The 22,346-nt window shown below is 46.5% G+C and overlaps 2 protein-coding genes across 5 annotated transcripts; one reads left to right on the forward strand and one right to left on the reverse strand.

Annotated features, from left to right (window-relative positions):
• The first annotated feature begins 586 nt into the window (after positions 1 to 586).
• Positions 587 to 19,730, forward strand: LOC108632264 (sodium channel protein 60E). 4 transcript variants are annotated; one of them, XM_018036707.2, is made up of 21 exons: positions 625 to 3,176; positions 5,255 to 5,463; positions 5,570 to 5,790; positions 5,920 to 6,100; positions 6,347 to 6,424; positions 6,515 to 6,656; positions 6,832 to 6,966; positions 7,028 to 7,257; positions 8,473 to 9,008; positions 9,098 to 9,186; positions 9,452 to 10,935; positions 11,145 to 11,460; positions 13,313 to 13,429; positions 13,540 to 13,698; positions 14,023 to 14,319; positions 14,447 to 14,601; positions 14,783 to 15,269; positions 15,368 to 15,687; positions 15,781 to 16,140; positions 16,215 to 16,598; positions 16,807 to 19,730. In XM_018036707.2, the coding sequence occupies exons 1-21, from the start codon at positions 1,842 to 1,844 to the stop codon at positions 17,195 to 17,197; spliced, it is 7,626 nt and encodes a 2,541-aa protein (XP_017892196.1). In that variant the 5' UTR covers positions 625 to 1,841; the 3' UTR covers positions 17,198 to 19,730. The 4 variants fall into 4 exon arrangements, with proteins under 4 accessions (XP_017892201.1, XP_026675343.1, XP_017892196.1 ...); XM_018036710.2 differs by having other exon boundaries at positions 2,948 to 3,176; positions 5,302 to 5,463; XM_026819542.1 differs by lacking the exons at positions 13,313 to 13,429; positions 13,540 to 13,698; positions 14,023 to 14,319; ... (4 more) ...; positions 16,215 to 16,598; positions 16,807 to 19,730 and adding an exon at positions 11,809 to 12,745 and having other exon boundaries at positions 596 to 3,176.
• Positions 19,731 to 21,281: 1,551 nt separating this feature from the next.
• ND-18 (NADH:ubiquinone oxidoreductase subunit 18) lies at positions 21,282 to 22,320 on the reverse strand. Its single transcript, XM_018036713.2, has 3 exons — positions 22,067 to 22,320; positions 21,673 to 21,990; positions 21,282 to 21,579 (listed from the first exon to the last, which is right to left on the reverse strand). The coding sequence occupies exons 1-3, from the start codon at positions 22,114 to 22,116 to the stop codon at positions 21,402 to 21,404; spliced, it is 546 nt and encodes a 181-aa protein (XP_017892202.1). The 5' UTR covers positions 22,117 to 22,320; the 3' UTR covers positions 21,282 to 21,401.
• Positions 22,321 to 22,346: the final 26 nt, after the last annotated feature.

Here is a 22,346-nt window from a genome sequence, read left to right on the forward strand (position 1 = left end):
AAATCGATAAGTATTTGAAAGACGGTTTGCAGTTATAGCCGTGTAGCCCGAGGAACTGGGACGTTTTATTCGAAATTTAAGGTGGATCAAAGAAAAAAATCGCGGATAGACAACGGTGTCCGGTCGAAGCGGGCAAAGACTCGTCGGAGCGAAGAGACCGTCTTCGGAACGAAGGAATACTTTACGGTCGAAACGATCGTAAACGAGATAAAATTAAAGGAATGAATCGCGACCTCGACCCTGCGAGGGTCGTTTCTGCCCTTTCCGTGCGCCCGTCAATCGATCATGATCCACGATCGCCGAAACGGTTTCCGTTTGCAGGTGGAGAGACCAAGTGGAAAATATGAATTAGAAGAGTGGAGCGCGAAGGAATCATAGTGTTCGCTGACCACGATATCACCTGCAGGGGTCGGCGGTGGCCTTGGGGTAGGGGATGGCGCGGAAGGGTGGCAAAGAGTATTCGTGCAGGCTGGTGGTTCGCTAGTTTCGCGGTAGCGATAACCCCCGGTGCGCGTGTGCACGCACACGTAAAGTTTCTGTGTGTCGGGGGTTCAGATAGATTCGCTCATACAGGGTGGACGAGAGAGAGAGCGAGAGAGAGGAAGAGAGACCTCAAAGCCGTTTTCCCTCGGTCGTTCGATACGCGCGCGCGCGAGACGAATCGACTTCGTCCCATAGTATCGTCACAGTTCTCGTCGGAGACGTTCGTGATTTTGCACCCTTGTTCGAGTTACAATTCACCGAACTATATGACGAGGGTGCACCACGGTTTCCTCTCTCATTCTCCTTCGTCTCTGTTCTCATCTTCGCCTATCATCCCTCTCTCCAGCTTTGTCCCATTCGATCCCGAATCTCTCGCCCCGTTGCCCCTGTTTCGCCTCACGTTCGTTTCCCTCGTTCTATTTACAATCGTGTCAATTTTTATCCCGAGTCCGTCCCCGTCGCATATCATGTCGATCGCTTCGCGGAATCGTCTCGCTATCTCCGTATCGCTTGGCACGTCGTCGCCGTCATTATTATTCAGTTAAGAACTCGATTGAGAAGGCGGTCTTCGCATTGGTACGGATAAAATGGTAAATACGGCTCGCGAGTAAATGGGATGATCGGTAAGCAACAGACGGATCACGTTTCCTGTTATTTGTTACTTGGCATCGGTCCCTCGCGATGCTCAGTCCACGGAGACGCGTGTGAGTGACATATCCAGGGGACCACGTCGTCGTCGTCGTCGTCGTCGTCGTCGCCGCTGCCGCAGGATTAGGAGTACATCGATCATCGAGACCGTAAAAAATCACGCAACGTCTCTTTCGAGTATACCCCGAGTACTCTTCTTCCTCTCTCGAGTCCCTTCCTCTGACTCGGCCACCCTTCGTTTCTTCCCTTTAATTGCCATGTCCCGGTGGTGAAACGCGTCGCAGCACGATCGTCATCGACGAAAAAAGAAGAGTCTATACATACTGTGCCGCGACACATATTCGAGTTCGCGCTCAGTCAATAGCCAGCTACGTCCTTTGAAATTTGAAAAGAACGTCGGCCAGCGTTACACGCGTCTTGATCGAACTGCCTGGGGAACTACTGAAAAAGCTGCCTCTCGGACATAATCGGGAAACGGTTCTGTCGGGTCTCAGAATAACCTGTGCAAAGTATTATTATGCGTTTTGTACACCGTCGTGGTCGGTCGCCGCGGAGCAAGGAAACACTCGCGGAAGAGCGAATGACGTCGTGTACGAGTAGCGACGTTTGCACGGGCACGGGAGCGGACACGGGAACGGGAACGAGATAAGCCTCATCGACGCAACGATGAAAGGTAAAAGTTTCGGATCACCGAGGAACCAAAGATTCCAATGATACCTTCGCAAGGTGGCCGTGAGGGATATAAAGGTTCTCCCAACCCTCCGAGCAACGGCTCCGAGGACAATGGCTTCGCTAATCGACCTCGAGTGGCGGGCCTTTACCCGACGAACCTCTTCAGAGAAGAGCTTCGATTCTCGGCAGGAGAGTCTACTCGATCCCAGGGTACCGCGCACATACTCGAAAGATCGCCGAGAGAGATCGGAAGCCAGAGGAGTCTGAATCTACCCACGGGCATCGCCGAGGAGTTCGAGCTGTTGGATCGGTCGAGGATCGGTATCTCGAGGACGCCTCAACCGTCGAGGAGAGGAGAGACTGCCGTTGCTGCTCGTTACGAGGCCAGGCCCAGGTTCGAACGGATCGGCTATGGATCGCCGCCTAGAGACGACAGAATTCGCTCGCGGGAGCAACAGGAAGAATTCCGTGGCTCGTTCCACGAATTCCCGCGCGATCAGATATGGATGGAGCCGGGTATCGACGCTTCTCGGATACCTGTTACATCTGGCGAGTTCTCTAGCAGGAGACGGGGCCAGGACAGTCCGACGTTCGCTTCGACCTCCGCTTCCATACTCATCTCGCCCGCGAGCGAGACCAGCGAGTGCGACCCGATCTCGCCGCCGGATATGGAGAAAGCTCTACCACCACCGTACACGGGCCTCAGTCCACCGGAGTACACGGCGCGCCGCGAGTACGGCCACCAGGCCGAGACTCCGTCGCCCATCTTTCCGAATTATCCGCTCGCGTTGTACGCGGAGGAGACCCGACACAGGCGATCGGTCTCCGATGCCGAGATCGAGTTCGCCACGCGCGATCATCGCCTGAGGGACGAGAACCGTTTCGAACCGGAAGCCGCCGGGAGATCGCAGCGGACGTCGCCGGAGTCGAAGCCGAACGCGGAGAACGGTGACGCCTCCAAGCCCAAGGACGTCGCCAGGCTGAGACCACCGCTGGCTGCGGCAGCCGGCGCCTCTGCCGATTCTGGCACCGGCGACTCCGGAAGCGCCGAGATCCAAGTGGACTCTCTCGGTACGCCACGCGCGGCCAATGCCGGCGAGATCTCCGACGGCAAGGACGGTACCGAGAACGGCGATAAGGCCAACGTGAAAACGCCTACTGGCAACAACAAGCATACGGTGAAACTGTTCACGAAAGAGAGCCTCGACAGATTGGAGAACAGGACCGTGCAACTTGTCAGGGACTATGGCTTTCAACCGAAGAGACGTATGTCGGTCGAGGATGGTGCGGTGCTTCCAAACAAATACGAACCTTTCCCAACCGAACTGTACGGTAGACCACTCGAGGAGATCGACAACTTCATCTACGACGAAGTAAGTCCGCCGGTTTTCTCTTCGTGCTTCATCCACTGCCGACGTACAATTCAACCTGACCATCGAATCGGACGGGTCATTTTTCAGACACGTGCGATTCGATCTAGAGGACGGTCAGATGCGATTAACGATTAGACCGTGGATTTTTATGCGATCGTACGAAGCTGCACCCGTTATATTCAATTAATTTCAATCCGACTCCCTGAAGATGGAGAGTGCTGAATCGTGCGCAGAAATCGGGATACGCTCGTTCACCGAACGTATTTCATTTCACACAGAGATCGACCGGCCCGCGAACGAAACCCGGAGGATCAACGGAGGTCAAAATTGAACTTGTAAAATCGAGGCCACGTACAATAGCGGTGGCGCCGTGTCACTTTTTTTCCGCGAACATCGGTCGTGTGCATTTCATCTTCGAACGTGTATTCCTCGGTTCCTAAAAAATGCATAAAACCTGATCCTTGAGTAATTACTCGAGAGCAATAACAATTAGAAAGTACGGGAAAATATTAGGAACGTCAATTATTAAAACGACGAGAGTTCGATCGAACACTTTTAGTCGAGTAGATAAAAAGTATATGTCGGAGTCGTTAGATTCGCGTCTTGCCTCTTCAACAGAGACTCAATAAGGGATGGGAAGATGCATGAAGTATCAGAACGATCGTTGGACGAATTTAGAACGAAACAGTTCAAGTAGGCCACTTTTGTAAATAATCGTTTTGAATTCAGGTTATCGTCGTGCAAAATCGTTCGAACTTCCATTCGATTTGATTAGTTCGAAGCTGCGGACGCATCAGGTCGTTTATGCTCGTTACAGTCTTTATACTTTGATATCCGCTCGAGCGAATACACTCGGCTCTCTGCTTTCAGACGTGTCAACTTTACTAATCGAAACATGCGTTTAGAATCGAGGCTTCCTCATCAACGGATTTACAATGCTCGCAGGCTCATCTTCGTCCTTCAGATTTTAGGCATTCGATCGTTTCGCATTAAAACAAATGAGAACAAACGAGGTGATCCTCGCTAAAATCGAGAATCAACGATTCACTCTGATTGGCCTCGGGAAAAATTAAAAGCATATCGGATGGCGTGAATTACTCTTGGATCAGAACGTTCGATTATAAACAGTAGTAGTCGATGTTCGCTTTCAGAATCGTTGAATCGATCCAACGCTTCACTGGAACAAACCCATAAATGAAAACGTGTAATACTTATAATCAGTAATGGATTCTCGACTCATGTCATCAGTTTTCTACTTATTGTTAGTTTGTAGAAAACCTGTAGAGTCGTTTAGATTACGTCTGAGGCATAAAAGATGTATTCTACAAACTAAGTAGAAAACTGATGACATGAGAACCCATCACTGCTTATAATCGAACAACGGAACGATACAAACAATTTAATGGTGGACATCGTCCGACGTTTGAAAGAAGTTTCAATTTTGATCCACCGAGGCGCCGATACGGTCTATCAGGCTAAACTGATCCACTTGAATTTTTTGTAAATTTTTCAAACTCGATACCGGGCCACGATCGACGCTTAACTTTCTATTAACCGACCCATCAACCTCGCCGGAGTCGATCAGTCTGGCCTCCCCCAGGCGGTCGGATCGCATATTTGCTGCATCAGCAGCGCACACAGCTGAAGAGTCACGGGCTTTCGAAAAACGATTCCGGCCTTCTCCTATTCCAATCTCGTGTTTCGATCACGAAACATCGAATTGAGGTGGTAGTGGTCGGCAATGCCATAAATTCGATGCTAATTTTTCTTTCCAAATAGAATTTTATGGAAGCTGCTCACGATTCATCGTACGATCTCTTGCGTCACGACCACCGACTCGGGTGGTTTCGGAGCTCAGAAACTCATGAACGGCGTGCACACTTCGACTATCCAAGCTCAGGAACTGCTGTCGTATCGACAATATCTGCGATAGCTGCGGTGCATGAAAATCCGCGGTCGCGTCATTGTTCGTTGCTGATCGTCAGCGCTATCGACCCTAAATGAAAGAACAAACGCAAAATCCCACGTTCGTGAGGGAACGTGTCCGATTCACGCATCGTCTGTACCCTGTGTTTTAGACGTTCTGCGTAGTATCGAAGAGATTCCGTAAAAATTACATCCACAGATTTACGGCGACGAACAGCTGGTTCATATTTTCACCATGGAATCCCATGAGGCGGTTCTGTATATACCTAAGCACGAATCAGTACTTCGATTATCTGGTCATGGCTACGATAATATTAAATTGTGCCTTCCTCGCCATGACGGAAACTATCGAGGAAGCCGAGTAAGCTCTTTTTCTATTTTCGATCCGCGGCGACACGGATCGACCCCCGACCCCCGAAACGTGCAGGCGTAACCGTGCCCCTCTTTTCCCACCTATTGTTTTCCAGATATATATTCTTAGCTATATACACGGCCGAAATGGTGATCAAGTCGATAGCCAAGGGATTCGTGCTCAATAAATACACTTACCTACGAAACCCGTGGAACTGGCTGGACTTCGTTGTGATTACCAGCGGCTACGCGACTATAGGGATGGAAGTAGGAAATTTAGCCGGGCTGAGAACGTTCCGAGTATTGAGAGCTCTCAAAACTGTTTCAATTTTGCCTGGTAAGGACCGGCCTCCCTCGGAGACCGTTGCAAATATTAATTATAAATTTTCAAACGTTCGATAACGGTCCTCTCGCGGTCCACGCGACGCCGATCGCCCTTACCGACCTTGTCATCGAATTGTTTCAGGTCTGAAGACCATCATCAATGCACTGTTACATAGTTTTAAGCAACTCGCCGAGGTGATGACGCTTACCATTTTTTGCCTAATGGTGTTCGCGCTGTTCGCCCTGCAAGTGTATATGGGCGAACTGCGGAACAAGTGCGTAAAGAATCTGGAGTCGAACGACACGCAAATCGATTGGTACGAGTACGTATCGTTACATTGTAACGTCGAAAATGAAATTTCTCTTAGAGTTTTTAGCATATAGAGTGGCACTCGTGCACTTTTTATTCCAACATTTACGGACGTAGACATGTAGTTGTATACAGAGAGGGATACGTGTCGCGTTATATTATTTGTCGATCGTGTGCACATGCATATGTATCAACTCGAGAGACAATGGCTCGTTGACTCTGGAGAGGCATTAACCGATACCTTGGTGCCCGTCCACAGGTGGACTTGGAACTCGTCCAACTGGGCGTTCGACGAAGACGAAGAACCGATAATTTGCGGTAACGCGACCGGCGCCAGGTAGGCCGAACTTCGGGGTTCGATCGTCGCGCGTGACACACGTCACAAACGACATTCCCGATTTTAATCGAGAGATACCCTACTTTCCAGGCATTGCAACGAGAGTTACGTCTGCCTCTGCGTCGGTCCAAATCCGAACCACGGATACACGAACTTCGATAATTTTCTCTGGTCGATGCTCACCACGTTTCAGTTGATCACTCTCGACTACTGGGAAGACGTCTACAATAAGGTAGGCTGCCAGCTTTCGTTCCGCACGAATGAACCGCTTTGTCAATAAATTACCGTCGCGTCGCTCCGAACGTCCACGGATTCATTCTTACGTACTTCGTTCAATGCCTGAACACGAAGCCCGTTTCCGGGATCAATTGGATCTCGATCAACGGATGTCTGACAATGATTTTCAGGTATTGTCGGCGTGCGGACCTATCAGCGTCTCGTTCTTCACGGTGGTCGTGTTCTTCGGCTCGTTCTATTTGATCAATTTGATGCTCGCCGTCGTCGCGCTGAGCTACGAAGAAGAAGCCGAGATCACAAACGAGGTACGACACGTACACACGTTCGTTCGACACCAATTGATCGTTCGTTGTTGTCTGCGTGCAGGAACGAAGGAAAGATTTGACCGACCATCGCGAGGACTCGACGTTTAGTTTCGACCCGACAAAGATCAATGTCAAGACGCTTGCCAAAGAGAAGCAGAAGAAGTTGGACGCGAGGAAGGGCGTTCTTTTGAGCAGTTACACGCGGAAGAAGACGCGGAGAAGAAAACGCGGGAGGAGCTCAGCCGGTACCGGCTCGGCTGCTCAAGATAAGAGCGGCTCGGTGCCAAGCAGGTATGCTATTTAGTCTTCTTAAACGACGGTCGATTGATCGAACACCTGATGAACGAGAGCGCGCGCGATCGGAAGTGCCACGACGCCGCCGGCGAGACTCTCACCGAGACAAGTGCCACTTGTTCGCCTCGGGTCACGCGTCATCGTTTCTGGTAAAACAGAATTTTATTTTTGGCGAGCTAGACCCTATCACTCGGTCCTGTAGGACAGTTAACGACATGGGTTCAATCATCGACGATTTACAAATTATCAAAAGGAAGATGCGCAGGGCTTTGCCTTCCGCGCGTCTTACCCTTCGCTAGGCGCTCCGATGCTGTTCCGCTGCTTGCGTTCGCTAGTCTATCGGTGACTATTCGGAATCGTTATTGATTCTCACTCTCCTTTTATACTTTTTTGTAAGCGAGTTTTGTTATATTCTTGTTCTTTCTCGTTTTTTCTTTTTTGTGATCATATTGTTTTTGGTGTATACATCTACCACGTGTTATACTGGGCACAGCCCGTGAAATTCAATTAATACTAGATTGCCCAAGGAAGCCATTTTGACTGCTTTTGGGCAAATGTACAAATAATAATGCATAAATTATTTGTTTTCCCAAGTGAAGTAAATTTTTTTTATTGTTAACATTTACTAATAACTTGTTATATGACTGTAAATAATATAAAAAATATTAAAAATTAATTTTAGACAAATTTCTTTACACATTATTCTTTCACAATGCAGTCATTTTGACTGCTTTTGGGCAAATATACAAATAATAATGCATAAATTATTTGTTTTCCCAAGTGAAGTAAATTTTTTTTATTGTTAACATTTACTAATAACTTGTTATATGACTGTAAATAATATAAAAAATATTAAAAATTAATTTTAGACAAATTTCTTTACACATTATTCTTTCACAATGCAGTCATTTTGACTGCTTTTGGGCAAATATACAAATAATAATGCATAAATTATTTGTTTTCCCAAGTGAAGTAAATTTTTTTTATTGTTAACATTTACTAATAACTTGTTATATGACTGTAAATAATATAAAAAATATTAAAAATTAATTTTAGACAAATTTCTTTACACATTATTCTTTCACAATGCAGTCATTTTGACTGCTTTGGGCAATATAGGTATATACTAAGTTTCAGTCTTTCTAGTGTTAAATTAATTAATTAAATTAATTAATTAATTAATCTCGTTCTCTTTTTATTATTACCGAGCAGATCGGTGACGCCGAGCCCGAATCCGAGTCCGAGACACTCGTGCGTTCGACCGTCTCACTTGGTTCTGCAAAATGTCAGCCCGAGAACGGCGGAGAACAACGCGGTTCACAGGCTGGCGCCGAACCGAGGAATGCTGCACTCTCGCCAAGCGAGCAGCAACAGCAATCAACAGTCTTCGTTGGACGATTCGGGGGTCGTCGACGACCACGACGGCGACGACGTCACGTCCGTGGAGGAACACGACAGGCGGGATAACAAGGAGTCCAGGGCCGATTGGCACGAGAGGACGCCTACGAACAACAGGGATGCGAACGCCGGGGAAACGAGAAACGGCGCGGAGGCGGATGTGGAGGGCGAACGGGAGAAGTCTCGGACGACTCGTCCGCAGGTGTGTCATCGAGCGCACGCGAACGTTCCTACCACGCTCGCTGGTGGAAGCGCTCAAGAGATTCGCGTGTTCAAATGCAACGGTCTGAAGACGAAGAAGCAGATGTACACCTTGCCGTCGGAATATTTGTCACACATCGTGATTTTAGGTGAGGAGAACAGCGAACGAAAGACAACGCGGGCACCGAGACGGTGGCACGAACTTTGACCTGACGGGCGTATTCGTCGTGTGTTACAGATGATCTTCCAGACAGAAACTGCGAGAAGTGTATCCAGTGCTGCGTAGACTACGAGGGTTGGCTGCGATTTCAGAACTGTCTGTACAAGGTAGGTGATGCAAGCAAATGATAAACATAGCGCCGAGAGGCGAGCGTGTTCGAAAAAGAGCGCGATTCCGGTGATCGTTGCGCGTAATCATGAAGAGCGAACGTAGCGGATTCTTGATTTCCACTTTCATTTCCATCATCGTATCCGACAGAGATCAAGAATTCGTGCGGGCGATTTTTAGGGAGAATGAAAGAAATTAATAGAGATGGATTAAGAACGAAAAGGAGAACGCTCGACCCTCGATTGACCAGTGGCTCGTATCTAGGTAGTGAGAGATCCGCTATTCGAGTTGACGATCACACTGTGCATCGTCCTGAACACCGGCTTCCTGGCAATGGAACATCATGGGATGAGCGAGTCGATACGACAGGCACTCAACATCGGTAATAAGGTGTTCACCAGTATCTTCACCTTCGAATGCTTGCTGAAGCTGTTGGCGTTGAGCAAAGACTTCTTCGCGAACGGGTGGAACATTTTCGATCTGATAATCGTGTCAGCGTCCCTGATAGATCTCACCTTCGAACTGGTAGACGGCCTCTCCGTGATACGCGGTCTCAGGCTGCTGCGTGTGTTGAAACTGGCGCAGTCCTGGACGACGATGAAGGTCCTGCTCAGCATCATCATATCGTCGATCGGCGCCCTCGGTAATCTCACCCTCGTGCTGGTGATCGTCATTTACATATTCGCCGTGATCGGCATGCAATTGTTCAGCAAGGACTACACGTTGGACAAGTTCTACCCGGACCCGGTACCCCGGTGGAACTTCAACGATTTCTTTCACTCGTTCATGATGATATTTCGTATACTGTGCGGCGAGTGGATCGAACCGTTGTGGGACTGCATGCGGGCGGAGCAAGATGACGGACCCGGGGCGTGTTTCGCGATATTCCTCCCGGCGTTGGTGATGGGCAATTTCATGGTGCTGAATCTCTTCCTCGCGTTGCTGCTCAACAGCTTCAACTCAGAGGAGTTGAAACAAAAGAAGGAGGAGGTGGGCGAGGACTCCAAGTTGGCCAGATCGTTCGATCGCATTCGGTCGATCATCAGGAAGAACAAGTGTCCCCGGGTGAATCAAGGCGCCGTCGCGAGGGACAGAGGGAAAGATCCGCGTTTGGAGAAGATCGTGCGATCCGTGATCGACCGTTCCGACAACGAGACCAAGTACGCTATCCAAGAGACTGTGCTCAGCCTTCCAAAAGACAACGTTTACAATAGATCTTATCAAGAAAGTTTGAACCAGCCAGTTTTTACTTATCCGGACCCGATGTACTCTCGGCCGCGAACCGAGGAGCAGACCTACAGAGAGTGGGAGAAGGAACGGGAGGCGACCGGTACTCAGGGTGACGAGAACAATTATTCGAACGACAAGAAGAGAGAGGCCAAAGCGAACGAGGGTAAGGAGGAAGAGGAGGAGGACGACGAGGAAGAGGAGGAGGAGGGGGAGGAAGAGGAAGAAGAGGAGCGTCGACGCGCGGAGACGGCGAAGGAGCCCTCGTCCTCGACCAAAGCGCCGCCGGAAGAGAGGGTGGCTATGCTACCGCAAAAGGAACCCGTTCCTAAACTCGAGGAACGCGCCGGACCGAAGAGACCTTGGCACGCTCTGGTCAGCTACGTCGACGAGCTAACCGTCGGTGGTAGAAGGGACAGCAAAGGGAAATACATAGATGGTATGGGTTCCTTTCCTGGATTCGGTCGGAGCAATCGAAGGAAAGAACCGCAGGATTGCTTCCCACGGCAGTGTTACGAAAAGTAAGGATTCTACGGAACGTTCTTCGGGGTGGTACCGTCGCTGGGTTCGAAATCCATTCGTTCTTTCCTACGAACGACGGAGCGACACGATGCCACGGTACAACGTGACGAACGAGAGGAAGAACGTTTGGGGTCGCCTAGCGAAAGGAATCACCCGACGTTTCCGGCGGTGCGAACAATTTTCATCGCCGTGTACGTTGTGTGTGCAGGTGTACCTGCATCGATCGGTGTGTCGCAACGTCTATCGGAAAAAAATGGATAAATATACGAACGATGGTCCTCTCGGTTGTCGACACGCCCGGCTTCGAATGGATGATACTAGTTTTCATTTTCGCATCTTCCATAACGCTCTGTTTCGAAGATATCTATCTAGACGATAATCCGTTCTTGAAGAAGATCCTCTATTGGACCAATCTCGGCTTCTGCGCCCTTTTCAGTATTGAGATGCTGCTCAAGTGGCTAGCTTTGGGTTTCTGCAAATATTTCACCAGTTTTTGGACGATCTTGGATTTTATAATCGTCTTTGTAAGTAGAGCCGTTGACCCGCGTGGCCATGGCATCGATTTCGATCGTATGTGTGCGTGGCAGCGTGTGCGCGCGTGTCTGCTTGTCTCGCGTTTCTGTCTGTGTACACGTGCGAGCAAAAGCCGCAACGTAGTACATACGTACGTATGTACGTATACATATACGTGCGCGCGAGCGCATGTCGACTACGTATATGTGTCAATTTTTACGTACGTCATCGCTGCATGGATTTTTCGTTACTCACCGATCGTAACGGCCGTGTTATGATCCCGCTACTTATCTCATTGTCTTCCTCGTTTTTATGCATTTCCTTCTGAATTTTTTATATGTGTCGCATTGCGGACTCAGGTACGTGCAAAATTAGTACGTTGCTTCTACCGCGATCGTGTTCGATCGTCGGTCTGCACCTCCCTTCATGAATCCTAGGACACGTCGCGAAATGAAACGTCCTACGTATATACGTACATTGAAAACAAATCGAACATGCGTCGAAGCAGGGATGACGAACTTCTCCGTCGAGTGCCACGCTCACTCCCATAATCAGTCAACCACGACTTCGGCTGAAGAAAGATTTAATTTAGAATAAAACGTCGTCGCGGGAATTCGCCTGGACTCAAAGTATTTGATGCAATCGGATTACTTGTACGAGTCATTGAACGAGGACCCGGACTCTTCGCGTTGTGGCCCACAGACGGTCGCACGTGCTGAGGACCAGACCGAGAAACTGAAGAAGAGCGAGATAAACACTTACCCGTCTGCTGTTCGTCAGTGCCCAGTCAGCCATGTTTTTGGTAGAGAGCAGGTGATCCCCCTTGGAAGAAATATGGATCTGAAGCCTGATTGGCCGAACGCTCTTTGGTTTGCGTCGACTCTGACTATTTTCGCTAATTGTAAGACGGTCACGCGTAGTAACCAGGCAGAGACGGAGAACGAAGGCATCCTAGGATGGCCCCGCTTCGTCATCCCCTGCGAGGAAGGAGAGGAAGCCAAGGGCGAAGAAAAGGTCATGGGACAACAGTCGCCAGTTCGTCATCCCTGTATCAAAGAGACTCTTTTCTCGTGTCTTGCAATTCTTAAATACCAATGTGATCGTTTAACGAAACACGTTTTACGTTTCTGATCTTTCAAAACGTCTGGGATACTCATGCATCAGAATGTATTTTTCTGTCGAGAGATTCCAATGGTGCCAATACGAAAAATACTCGCGGGTGTCGTAAGACTCATGGATGGGAGCGGTATGCGCATCTCTTTCACGCTTCACCAAATTATACTTTGATTCATCACAGCCTCAAAGCTTTCCTACTTTCTTTCACGCCGTCTTCCTCTTTCAGGACCCTTTCGCTACCTTTGATCAACGTTAGTTTTAGAAAAAGAATCGACAAAGAACCTTTTTATCTACGTTTCAAGACGCAATCAACTCTCGATTCGTTTCTCTTTCACGACTGCTATTTTTGTCTTTACGTGCACATCGCACAGTAAAATATTAGCGACGCGAACAGATTTTTTATACAAAGCGAAATTGAAAGACGTCTTTTGTTCTCTCGTTCATGACTGATCTTGAACTGCGAAAATTATTGTCAACGTTCAACGTCGAAACGGTATACTGCGCTTTGCATGAGATTTTCCGCTTCGCCGCCATGGCTAGCATTTGACCGCTGCTTGGACGAAAGTCCTGTCGTCGCGTCACAAATGCTAGAATCTCTATTTTCCTTTGGAGCTTTAATTTTTGCTTGCTAGACGAGATGGTTTGCGCAGCTTTAGAAGAATCGGAAGCAGCATGTTCGGCTCTGTGGATGATGAAGGCGAAAGGTGTGCCCGTCCAAACGATCGTAACTAAAGTTTTCTTGAACAGGTATCGACGTTTAGTCTGTTGATAGAGGAGAACGAAAACTTGAAAGTGCTAAGATCGCTGAGAACGTTGCGAGCATTGAGACCGTTAAGGGCGATATCGAGATGGCAAGGCATGAGGGTAAGGGAATCGTAGATTAATGCTGAACGGTAGAACGGCTGCTAGAATGAGACTCGGGATTGAAAGGGAGGTAGAAGTATCCGCTGTTTCTTTTCTTTCCCCCCCGCTAGATCGTAGTGAACGCGTTGATGTATGCGATACCTAGTATATTCAACGTGCTCCTCGTCTGTCTCGTGTTCTGGCTGATATTTTCTATTATGGGCGTGCAATTTTTCGGCGGCAAGTTCTTCAAATGCGTCGACGAATACGGCGAGTTGTTAGACATATCGGTAAGTGAAACATTTCGATTCGATCACCAAACCGTTGAACGTTCGAAAGAGCAATGCCATTTCACGTACGCCATGGGACTTGGTCATTCGTCTCTGATTCAGAATTACCGAGTCTGATTTAGACGGTCGATGTAACTTATAAAAAAGTCCGTGTTCATCGTCTAAATTAGATTCGACGACTCCGAGTCACAGATGAACGAACAAGTGTGGACCATTGGTCTATCCGATTTATTCAAACGTTCGACGGTTCTGACCGTTCTCGAGATTGAGACGCGGTCGGAGGAATGAAAGATGGAAGATTCGAATGGCACGAACGCTCCTTAGATCGTGAACACGAAGGACGATTGTCTGTGGAAGAATTACTCCTGGGAGAACAGTAAAATCACGTTCGACCACGTCGGGGTAGCTTACCTAGCACTGTTCCAAGTAGCCACTTTCGAAGGGTGGATGGAGGTGATGCAGGACGCGGTAGACGTCAGGGGCGTAGACCTCCAGCCGCAGAGAGAAGCGAACATCTGCGCGTACATCTACTTCGTCATATTTATCGTTTGCGGCTCGTTTTTTACGCTGAACCTGTTTATCGGAGTAATTATAGACAACTTTAACATGTTGAAAAAGAAGGTAAGAGGTCGTCGACGCGTACACATACATACAATTACTGTTTGCAACTACGATTTCATCCAACACCGAAACGTTTCTTCCAATTCCCTACCCTTTTTCGTTCCTTCTCTTCTCTTCCCATTTTCAGTACGAAGGTGGAGTGCTAGAAATGTTTTTGACCGAAAGTCAAAAACACTACTACACTGCCATGAAAAAGCTTGGCCGTAAAAAGCCGCAAAAAGTGATAAAGCGTCCGATGAATCAAGTCCTCGCCATGTTCTACGACCTATCGAACTCACGCAGGTAAACAGACGATCTTTACTTGGGGTCGCGTTTTCTCAAGCTATTAGATCATCCCCGGGCCGATAGCTATCGTCGACATTGGATACGCAAGCATGCGTATCCGTTCGATCAACCTTTATGGAGATGACCTAATACCCCCGTTTTGTTTCTCGCTACCCTAAACATGCTCCGATCTTTCCAGATTCGAAATAGCAATTTTCATTTTGATATTCCTGAACATGCTGACGATGGGAATCGAGCACTACGGTCAGCCGCACCCGATCTTCTTCGTCCTCGAAGTGTCGAACGCATTTTTCACGACCGTGTTCGGTCTGGAGGCGATCGTCAAGATAATAGGACTGCGTTATCATTATTTCACGGTGCCGTGGAACCTGTTCGATTTCCTCCTCGTCCTGGCCTCTATACTAGGGATACTGATGGAGGACATCATGGTAGACTTTCCTGTGTCCCCGACGCTCCTGCGAGTCGTGAGAGTGTTCAGAATCGGTAGAATCTTAAGGCTCATCAAAGCTGCTAAAGGCATTCGCAAACTGCTCTTCGCTCTGGTGGTCAGTCTTCCGGCGCTGTTCAACATCGGCGCCCTATTAGCTCTAATTACGTTTATTTATGCCATCATCGGCATGTCGGTGTTCGGTCACGTCAAGAAGCAAGGCGCACTCGACGACATGGTGAGTAAAGAATCGTTCGTTCACTCCCTGTCCCTTGTCTGTTTGCTAACGTTCATATTTCGTTCTTCCCTTTCTGTTTTCTCCTCGATATCATTTAGGTGAATTTCGAAACGTTTGGTAGAAGCATGCAATTACTATTTCGATTAATGACGTCGGCCGGTTGGAACGACGTGTTAGAATCTCTGATGGTTCAACCGCCCGACTGCGACCCGACGCCGACCAGTCGCCAGATGAATGGGAACTGTGGATATCCACTGTTGGCCATCACCTATTTTACTTCGTTCATCATAATCAGCTACATGATCGTTATCAACATGTACATCGCTATTATTCTCGAAAACTTTAATCAAGCCCATCAAGAGGAAGAGATCGGTATCGTCGAGGACGACCTAGAGATGTTCTACATCAGATGGTCCAAGTAAGGGAACGTTCGCTGTACCGCCGTGTTCGCGTATTCGCGGAGACTCGGAACGGTCGATGTTAACGCGCGTAAACTGTGATCGATTCGCAGGTACGACCCGCACGCGACGCAGTTCATAAACTTCTCGCAGCTGAGCGATTTCATAGCGAGCCTGGATCCTCCGTTAGGAATTTCGAAGCCCAACATGGTCGCATTGGTCAGCTTCAATCTTCCTATAGCTAAGGGTAACAAGATTCATTGTCTGGACATTCTTCACTCACTCGTCAAGCACGTCCTTGGACACGTCGAGGAGTCCGAAGATTTCAGGAAGCTGCAGGAGCAGATGGACATCAAGTTCAAGAAACAGTTCCCTACGCGTAAGGAACTGGAGATCGTCTCTTCGACGAGAATGTGGAAGCGGCAGGACAAGGCCGCCAGATTGGTCCAACGCACCATCAGAGAGTATATAGCGTAAGCATTACTATTTTGTACGACCAAACAGATTTGCTGGGTCACGGAGTAACGTGGATTTGCATGCTGGACAGGGCGAAGAAGGAACGTGAACGAATGGCTCAGGAAGTGGACTCACAGACGCAAACGTCGAGTCCCGGCTTCGGGAACGAGGGTAGGGGCGGGGGTGGATGGAGTGGCAAAGTATCGGCTTTCCTACACGTGCACAGAGGTAGCCGAGCCAGTAGCCGCAAGTCCTCGAGGGCCAGCGACGCCAGCGATTTCAGCGAGCTCGGTACAGCCTCGGCATGGCTTTTTCCAAACCTGCCTCTGCTGTTGCTCTCCGGCGCCTCCGGTACTCACGAGGACCTGCCTCCTCCTGCTCTGACCGTATCCCGTCCCTCGCCGACCACGGAACAGCAATCGTTTACCGGTTCTTCCGCTGCCACCGCATCTTCCTCCTCTGATCTACATACCAGGTTCGTTCACTCTCGCCGATTCTTCTCGGTTTCTGAGTCCTCGGAACGGAAACATCGAGTGTACTCGTCTACTCGGCTCTGAGGCTCTTTGTCCGACGAACGACCGTCATTTTTAACTTGACTAAACGCGCCCCTCGAGAATCGAGAGTTTAATCACTCGGTAGTCGGGGGCAGAGGCAAAACGGTTCAGTTTCGAATAACTTTACAGCAGATCAATCGCGGGACCGACCCTCGGCCGGCAGAACGCCGTTGAAAGTTATCCCGACGAGGAAGCTCCCAGTCTTCCTACGAAGCGCAGGTCACTCCCGCCGAGCGCTACGACACTCTCCCTGAACACGTTGCATCGCGACATAAAGGAAGCGATCAGCAGACGTTGCGGCAGCCTCCGTAGGAAACAGCAACCAGCACCAGAACCAGCACCGCTGCCAATCGAATCTACCGACGTAAGCATACTCGTTACGGAACCCAGTCCAGAGAACACGGCGCCGCCCTCGAGACCGGCGCTGCTCCGACGACAATCCGCCGCCACGGTCGTACACGTCCTCGTACACAGGGAGAGCGAGGAGTATCGAGATGCCCAAACCGACGATGCCAGTTGATTTTAAAGAACCGACCATCCTTCCGACGCTGCGCGATCTGTTATTACTTAAAAGAAAAAAAGAAAAAAGAAGAACGAGAGGTTCGCTCGGCCGTGAGCCACGACCGAGGCTTGCTCGTCGTTGCGGAATCGGGAGATTCGCGAATCTCGTCCGAACGAACGAACGACGATTTCCAACAAAAGAGTTCCCCCTCTCCTCTCCCCCTTTCTTTGACACCGTTGCCTTACCATCGTCACTGTTCGATAGCTCTTCTCTGACTTCGTTGTTGATCCGTAGAGCCTCGATTCGACTCGATTGTTTCTCACCGATTTTAACAGGTCTAGCAGACTCTCATGTACAAAAATTATTATATTCTACACGCGTATTCTTATATTTCAATTTTATCACTTTTATTCTTCTTACAATGTTTTCGTATCGAATAACGACACGCTATTTTTAGTGATCAATTTTATCGCAACGAGCTTAATCTTTTCTTACGCGATAGAGAAATACGTTACGTACAGATACACGTTCTCATACCGATCAGATTGGGAATAATAGTTAACTTAGATCGATTACCTTGGAGTTTACCTAGCCGGATTCTTCTACCGCGATTAAGGGTGATTGGACCAATTTAATGAGATACACTTGAATTCCGATCCCTCGTTCTTGTCTCTCTCAAATCGAACCATCAGACACGATCTACTTACTCGTTACAAAGGAAACTGAGTAATAATTACGTAAAGAGAAGAATAATAATACTGCCTCAAATAGTATAGATTTTTCATTTATAATTGTTTTCGAAGAGAGAAACGGATAGGAGAAGAAAACGGAAGACGGAACGAGGAAATCCGAGAGAAATCAGATCGCTACGACACGAAGTGAGCGTTTTTTCGTTAGAATTTTTTAAGGAACGTACCTTGCTAGAAAATAATTCATTTGATATAATGAAATTCTATTTGAAATGATTCGATACGATCTGAATGAGATTCGTACACTTACTTATTTCTTTACACGTTTACGCGCAAATTAGGGTTCGTTTCGAATTTAATACGAGGAATAGCGAATACGCGGAGACTCGTCGCTCGATGCGCCATTTTTTGACGAGCATGTCGACACAATTGTTGTCATACGCGTCTTGTAATTTACTTTGTGCCGCGATAGGCAAAATCTAATATCGATCAGCGATAATAGATCTATTAATTATACCGGGTGTCCTAGACTATCCGTACACCACTTCTGAAATATGGAAAATTGAGCTTTTGAAAATTTGAAAACCTAGTCGGGGGTAAATCGGGCCTGTTTTATTGAATGGTGATATTGCCGACTTCCGGCGCAGACCGGAAGTGGGTTTTTTAGACCGGAAGTCCAGTTTTTCAAGTGGAATATGCATATTTTCATGACGAATTCTGATTCTATGCCAAAAAATATGCATCTTCGGAGGTCGGCAATATCACTACTCAATGGAGCAGGCTCGATTTAATAGAGAATAGGTTTCCAAATTTAAAAAGAACTCAATTTTCCAGATCTCAGAAAGAGTGTACGAGTGGTCCGGGACATTTGGTATACATATATATTTCTTCTTTATAGTAAAATGAAATATCGTTAAGTATCTGTATGTATAACGTGAAACTAACGATAAGTGTTAAGCGATAATTGAATAAGAGAAAGGGAGAGAGGTAGGAATGAAAGGGAAGCAAGAAGCTAGAGAAAAACCAAAAGAGATGAATTCCACGTAAAGAAAGGAACAACGAATTTTGTAGCGATTAGTTACATTTTTACGGTTACCTTATCGGGTCATGTTTCTTTACTTACTTCAGTATTTGAAATCCCTGGAAGGACACAAAACTTATCGATTCAATTAACAGAATAGAGAGTTTCACGCATTACCGTTTTTTCGAATTTTCCTTTTCACCGAGATAAACGTTGCCATTGACACACGCCACGACCTCTCGTCGACCTATAGTGCCTATTGTTAGAAAATGATTGCGAGTTAATAATAATACGTATACAAGAATAATAAGCGCATCTATAATATTAGATTTTCATATTAACAAATATTCGTACGGAACGTAAACGGTACGAGTTAAATTTTACGTATCAGACTTCTTGTTAGAACGTGCCGCAGGTACGTTACTTTTAGAGTTTAGCATTTGATGCTTAATGCTTGGCAACCTTGTTTTCGCGCGTCGACTATAAAGACATAGCGTTGAGGATCACGAGCGAAGAAAGATCGAGCCGAGAAAATTATCAAGAAAGGTACATATGTACAGGGAGAAAAATAATATTAAACGATAGATGAACGATCCGATAAATGTGATCTATACTCGCGGTTCCGAGAGTCTAGGACCGGGCACAGTTCAGTTTTTAATCGTTCTGCGCATCTCAATGCTTCACCGTGTGGAGGGAGTTCGTTGCGACCCTCATCACCTTTCAAGCTGCGCGAAACGGTCCTACACTCTCGGGAACACATGAATAAGCAGGAAACACACATCGTGGAGCTATGTATCATGTCAATTAAAGGCATAAAATATATATGATATGTTATCGATAATTGGCGTGTATACACACNATGTATAATATAATTATAAATATACCAAAAAATAAGAGACTGGACATACATGCGGCTATCCCGAAACTTACACGGATAGTAAAATTTCAAAAAAAATTGTACAATCACGATATCGGGACCCCGGTCGGTCGGGTATCCGAGATTATTTAGATTATAAACTTTTCTGCGCATTTTTCTGCGTGTCTGCGTGCTGCGTGTGTGCGTGTGAACAAAAGAAGAAAAAATTAAAATAATACGCCTGCTCAAACCTAAATACACGTTTAAAGATACACCGTCAGGACGCACTTCAATTACTATAATTATTATTGCAACTATTCTCAGCTTTTACTTTCGACGCTGGAACGAAGCGATCGATCGATCGTCGGATTCGTTTCGGTACCGTCTCGACGTTTCTCACATTTTTTATAAAAATGAAAAAGTAAAAAAGTAATCGAGGCGACAATATCGTTCACGCTGTAGTAAAATAAAAGCCAGCAGGTGTGAAAGATCGAACGTCTGACTCGTTCAATAGAGAGGAGAAAAGCGTATAGTCACAATTTTTTAAGGATTAACGTTAAACAAAAGGAGCGCCCATTAGTACAGGGTTCACGACAATCGAGATTTAAAGGGCAAATCAGCTTTTTTCTCTCCTTCCACAGTTTTGCGTGCGGTTTACTTTCCGAAATTATTGTTAGCGTAACGAGAAGTCTCATGCGTTTATTCTTAACGGTCAATACTCTATTGTTAATCATTTCAATTTGTCGCAAGAATTGAAACCGTCACGCTGTTAGAGGCTCACCATAGATGAGGAGGTAAATTTCGTGTTCTGAGAAATGATTAGACCGATACAAGCGTTGTTAAAACGGAGACAGGTACATACGAAATGGGAAGCAACCGAGCAAGCAAACAGACAGAGCAGAAAATACTGTACTAGTATTGTAATAATTCATCAGAAACAAAAAGATTAAAAAAAAAGAGAGCAGTGAAACGTTCCTTTAGATCGAACCTGTAAATAGTATAATTATGATCCTCATTAGTTTGCAGAGAAGCAACCGTTTTGTCATATAAATTTCTAAACGGAAACTCGAGCATTGTTCTTCCACGCTTATACAGGTACATACAAACATTATGGACGTTGAACGTTCATTCAATTTTTCGTCAATTTCGAATCAAACTTTGTTCCACGTACGTGTTTAAAGAAAAAAAGAAAGAATGCACCAGCGGTGCTGCAACACGCATTTCGATTTTCCATACTTCCGAATAATATTTTTATATTTAAACAACGTTTCTTCTGTGAATTTTCGATCTAAACTTGTAGCATATACAAAAATACCTTCTCTTTATATTAGTAACAATGCTCGATGTAGTTTCTAAGATAAGGCGAGCAAGCAGATACTGAATTTTAAAAATACACAGTCTAATCAAATCTGTTATAATACAAACGCTATTAATACGAATAAGCGAGAGGTGAATAATAAGAATGTTAATCATGTATGAATGATATTATATAACTATTGCTAAAAAATAAAATTGTGGAGTTTAACGACGAGAATCATTTAAACATTACAATATATTACATAGTTTAAAAGGATGGTTACAAGATTTTAATTTCATCTATGCATCAGTGCTATGTACAGGACTGTATCAATTCTTTTTCTAACAGACGATTGCCCCTTATTTAGTCGAAACTCTGGTACGTTTGTTCCACGCGAAATTGGTACCGTAACTACGAGGCTTAGGATTATTTATGTTTGGTTTCTGGACATAATATTTCCATCCCATTTTTTCACAGTGAGCAATGGCCTCGTCCTTCGTACTGAATCCTACTTGCATATTTGACAAAGGGTCTCCTCTGTAAAGGGTAGAAATATTGATTGAAATTAAATGAGTTGGTGATAATCGGGACATAATTTGTATATAATTATAAAAAATTTCCTTGACTCACGTTGACGTCCATCCCATGAGAGGATTCTCCCAACGTTCGCGCGTATCAAAGTCTATTTGCCAATAATTTATATTGTTCGTCCCGGACTGCATAGCATTTTTTGGAGGGCAATAAATACGAACTGTGCGAGTCTTTATATGTTGTTCAGGGACTCCAGAGCAGAGGCCAACATTCTCGACTTCAGATACTAAAATCGTAGCTTCCTTTCTGGCTTCTTGAGCTAATTCTTCCTCCCTGGACATCAAACTTCGTTGAGGCTTTTTGGCAATAGCGATATCACCACCACCTTTGCTTGCACTTGCAAAAAATCTTGCTGACCTGCGAATCATTTCCTTTTGTTTCGACACTAAAAAGATATTAACATAATTAATTAAAACGTACGGATGGTACTAACCCACAGTTTGTGCAGCTAGAACGTAACAAGCATAGCGCACGAAGTGCCATTATTGAGGTTATCCTGTTACGTTACGTATTGTCAGAGCTCTGGTATTGTTACGACAAATAAAACGAATTTTATTCGGTTCGATGAAAATTTACGTGTTTATTAACACACGGGTGACAATGGCACTCAAACGTATGATATCTAATGACCACTTGGGTTTTTTAAATAACTGATTACGAGAAATCCTATACTTGGCAAGAGCACCAAGTATACAACTGGTATACAGAACACA

This window comes from Ceratina calcarata, unplaced genomic scaffold (genome assembly GCF_001652005.2).
Source record: "Ceratina calcarata isolate Rehan_Ccalc_2016 unplaced genomic scaffold, ASM165200v1 scaffold153.2, whole genome shotgun sequence".
In the NCBI taxonomy this organism is placed as follows: domain Eukaryota; kingdom Metazoa; phylum Arthropoda; class Insecta; order Hymenoptera; family Apidae; genus Ceratina; species Ceratina calcarata.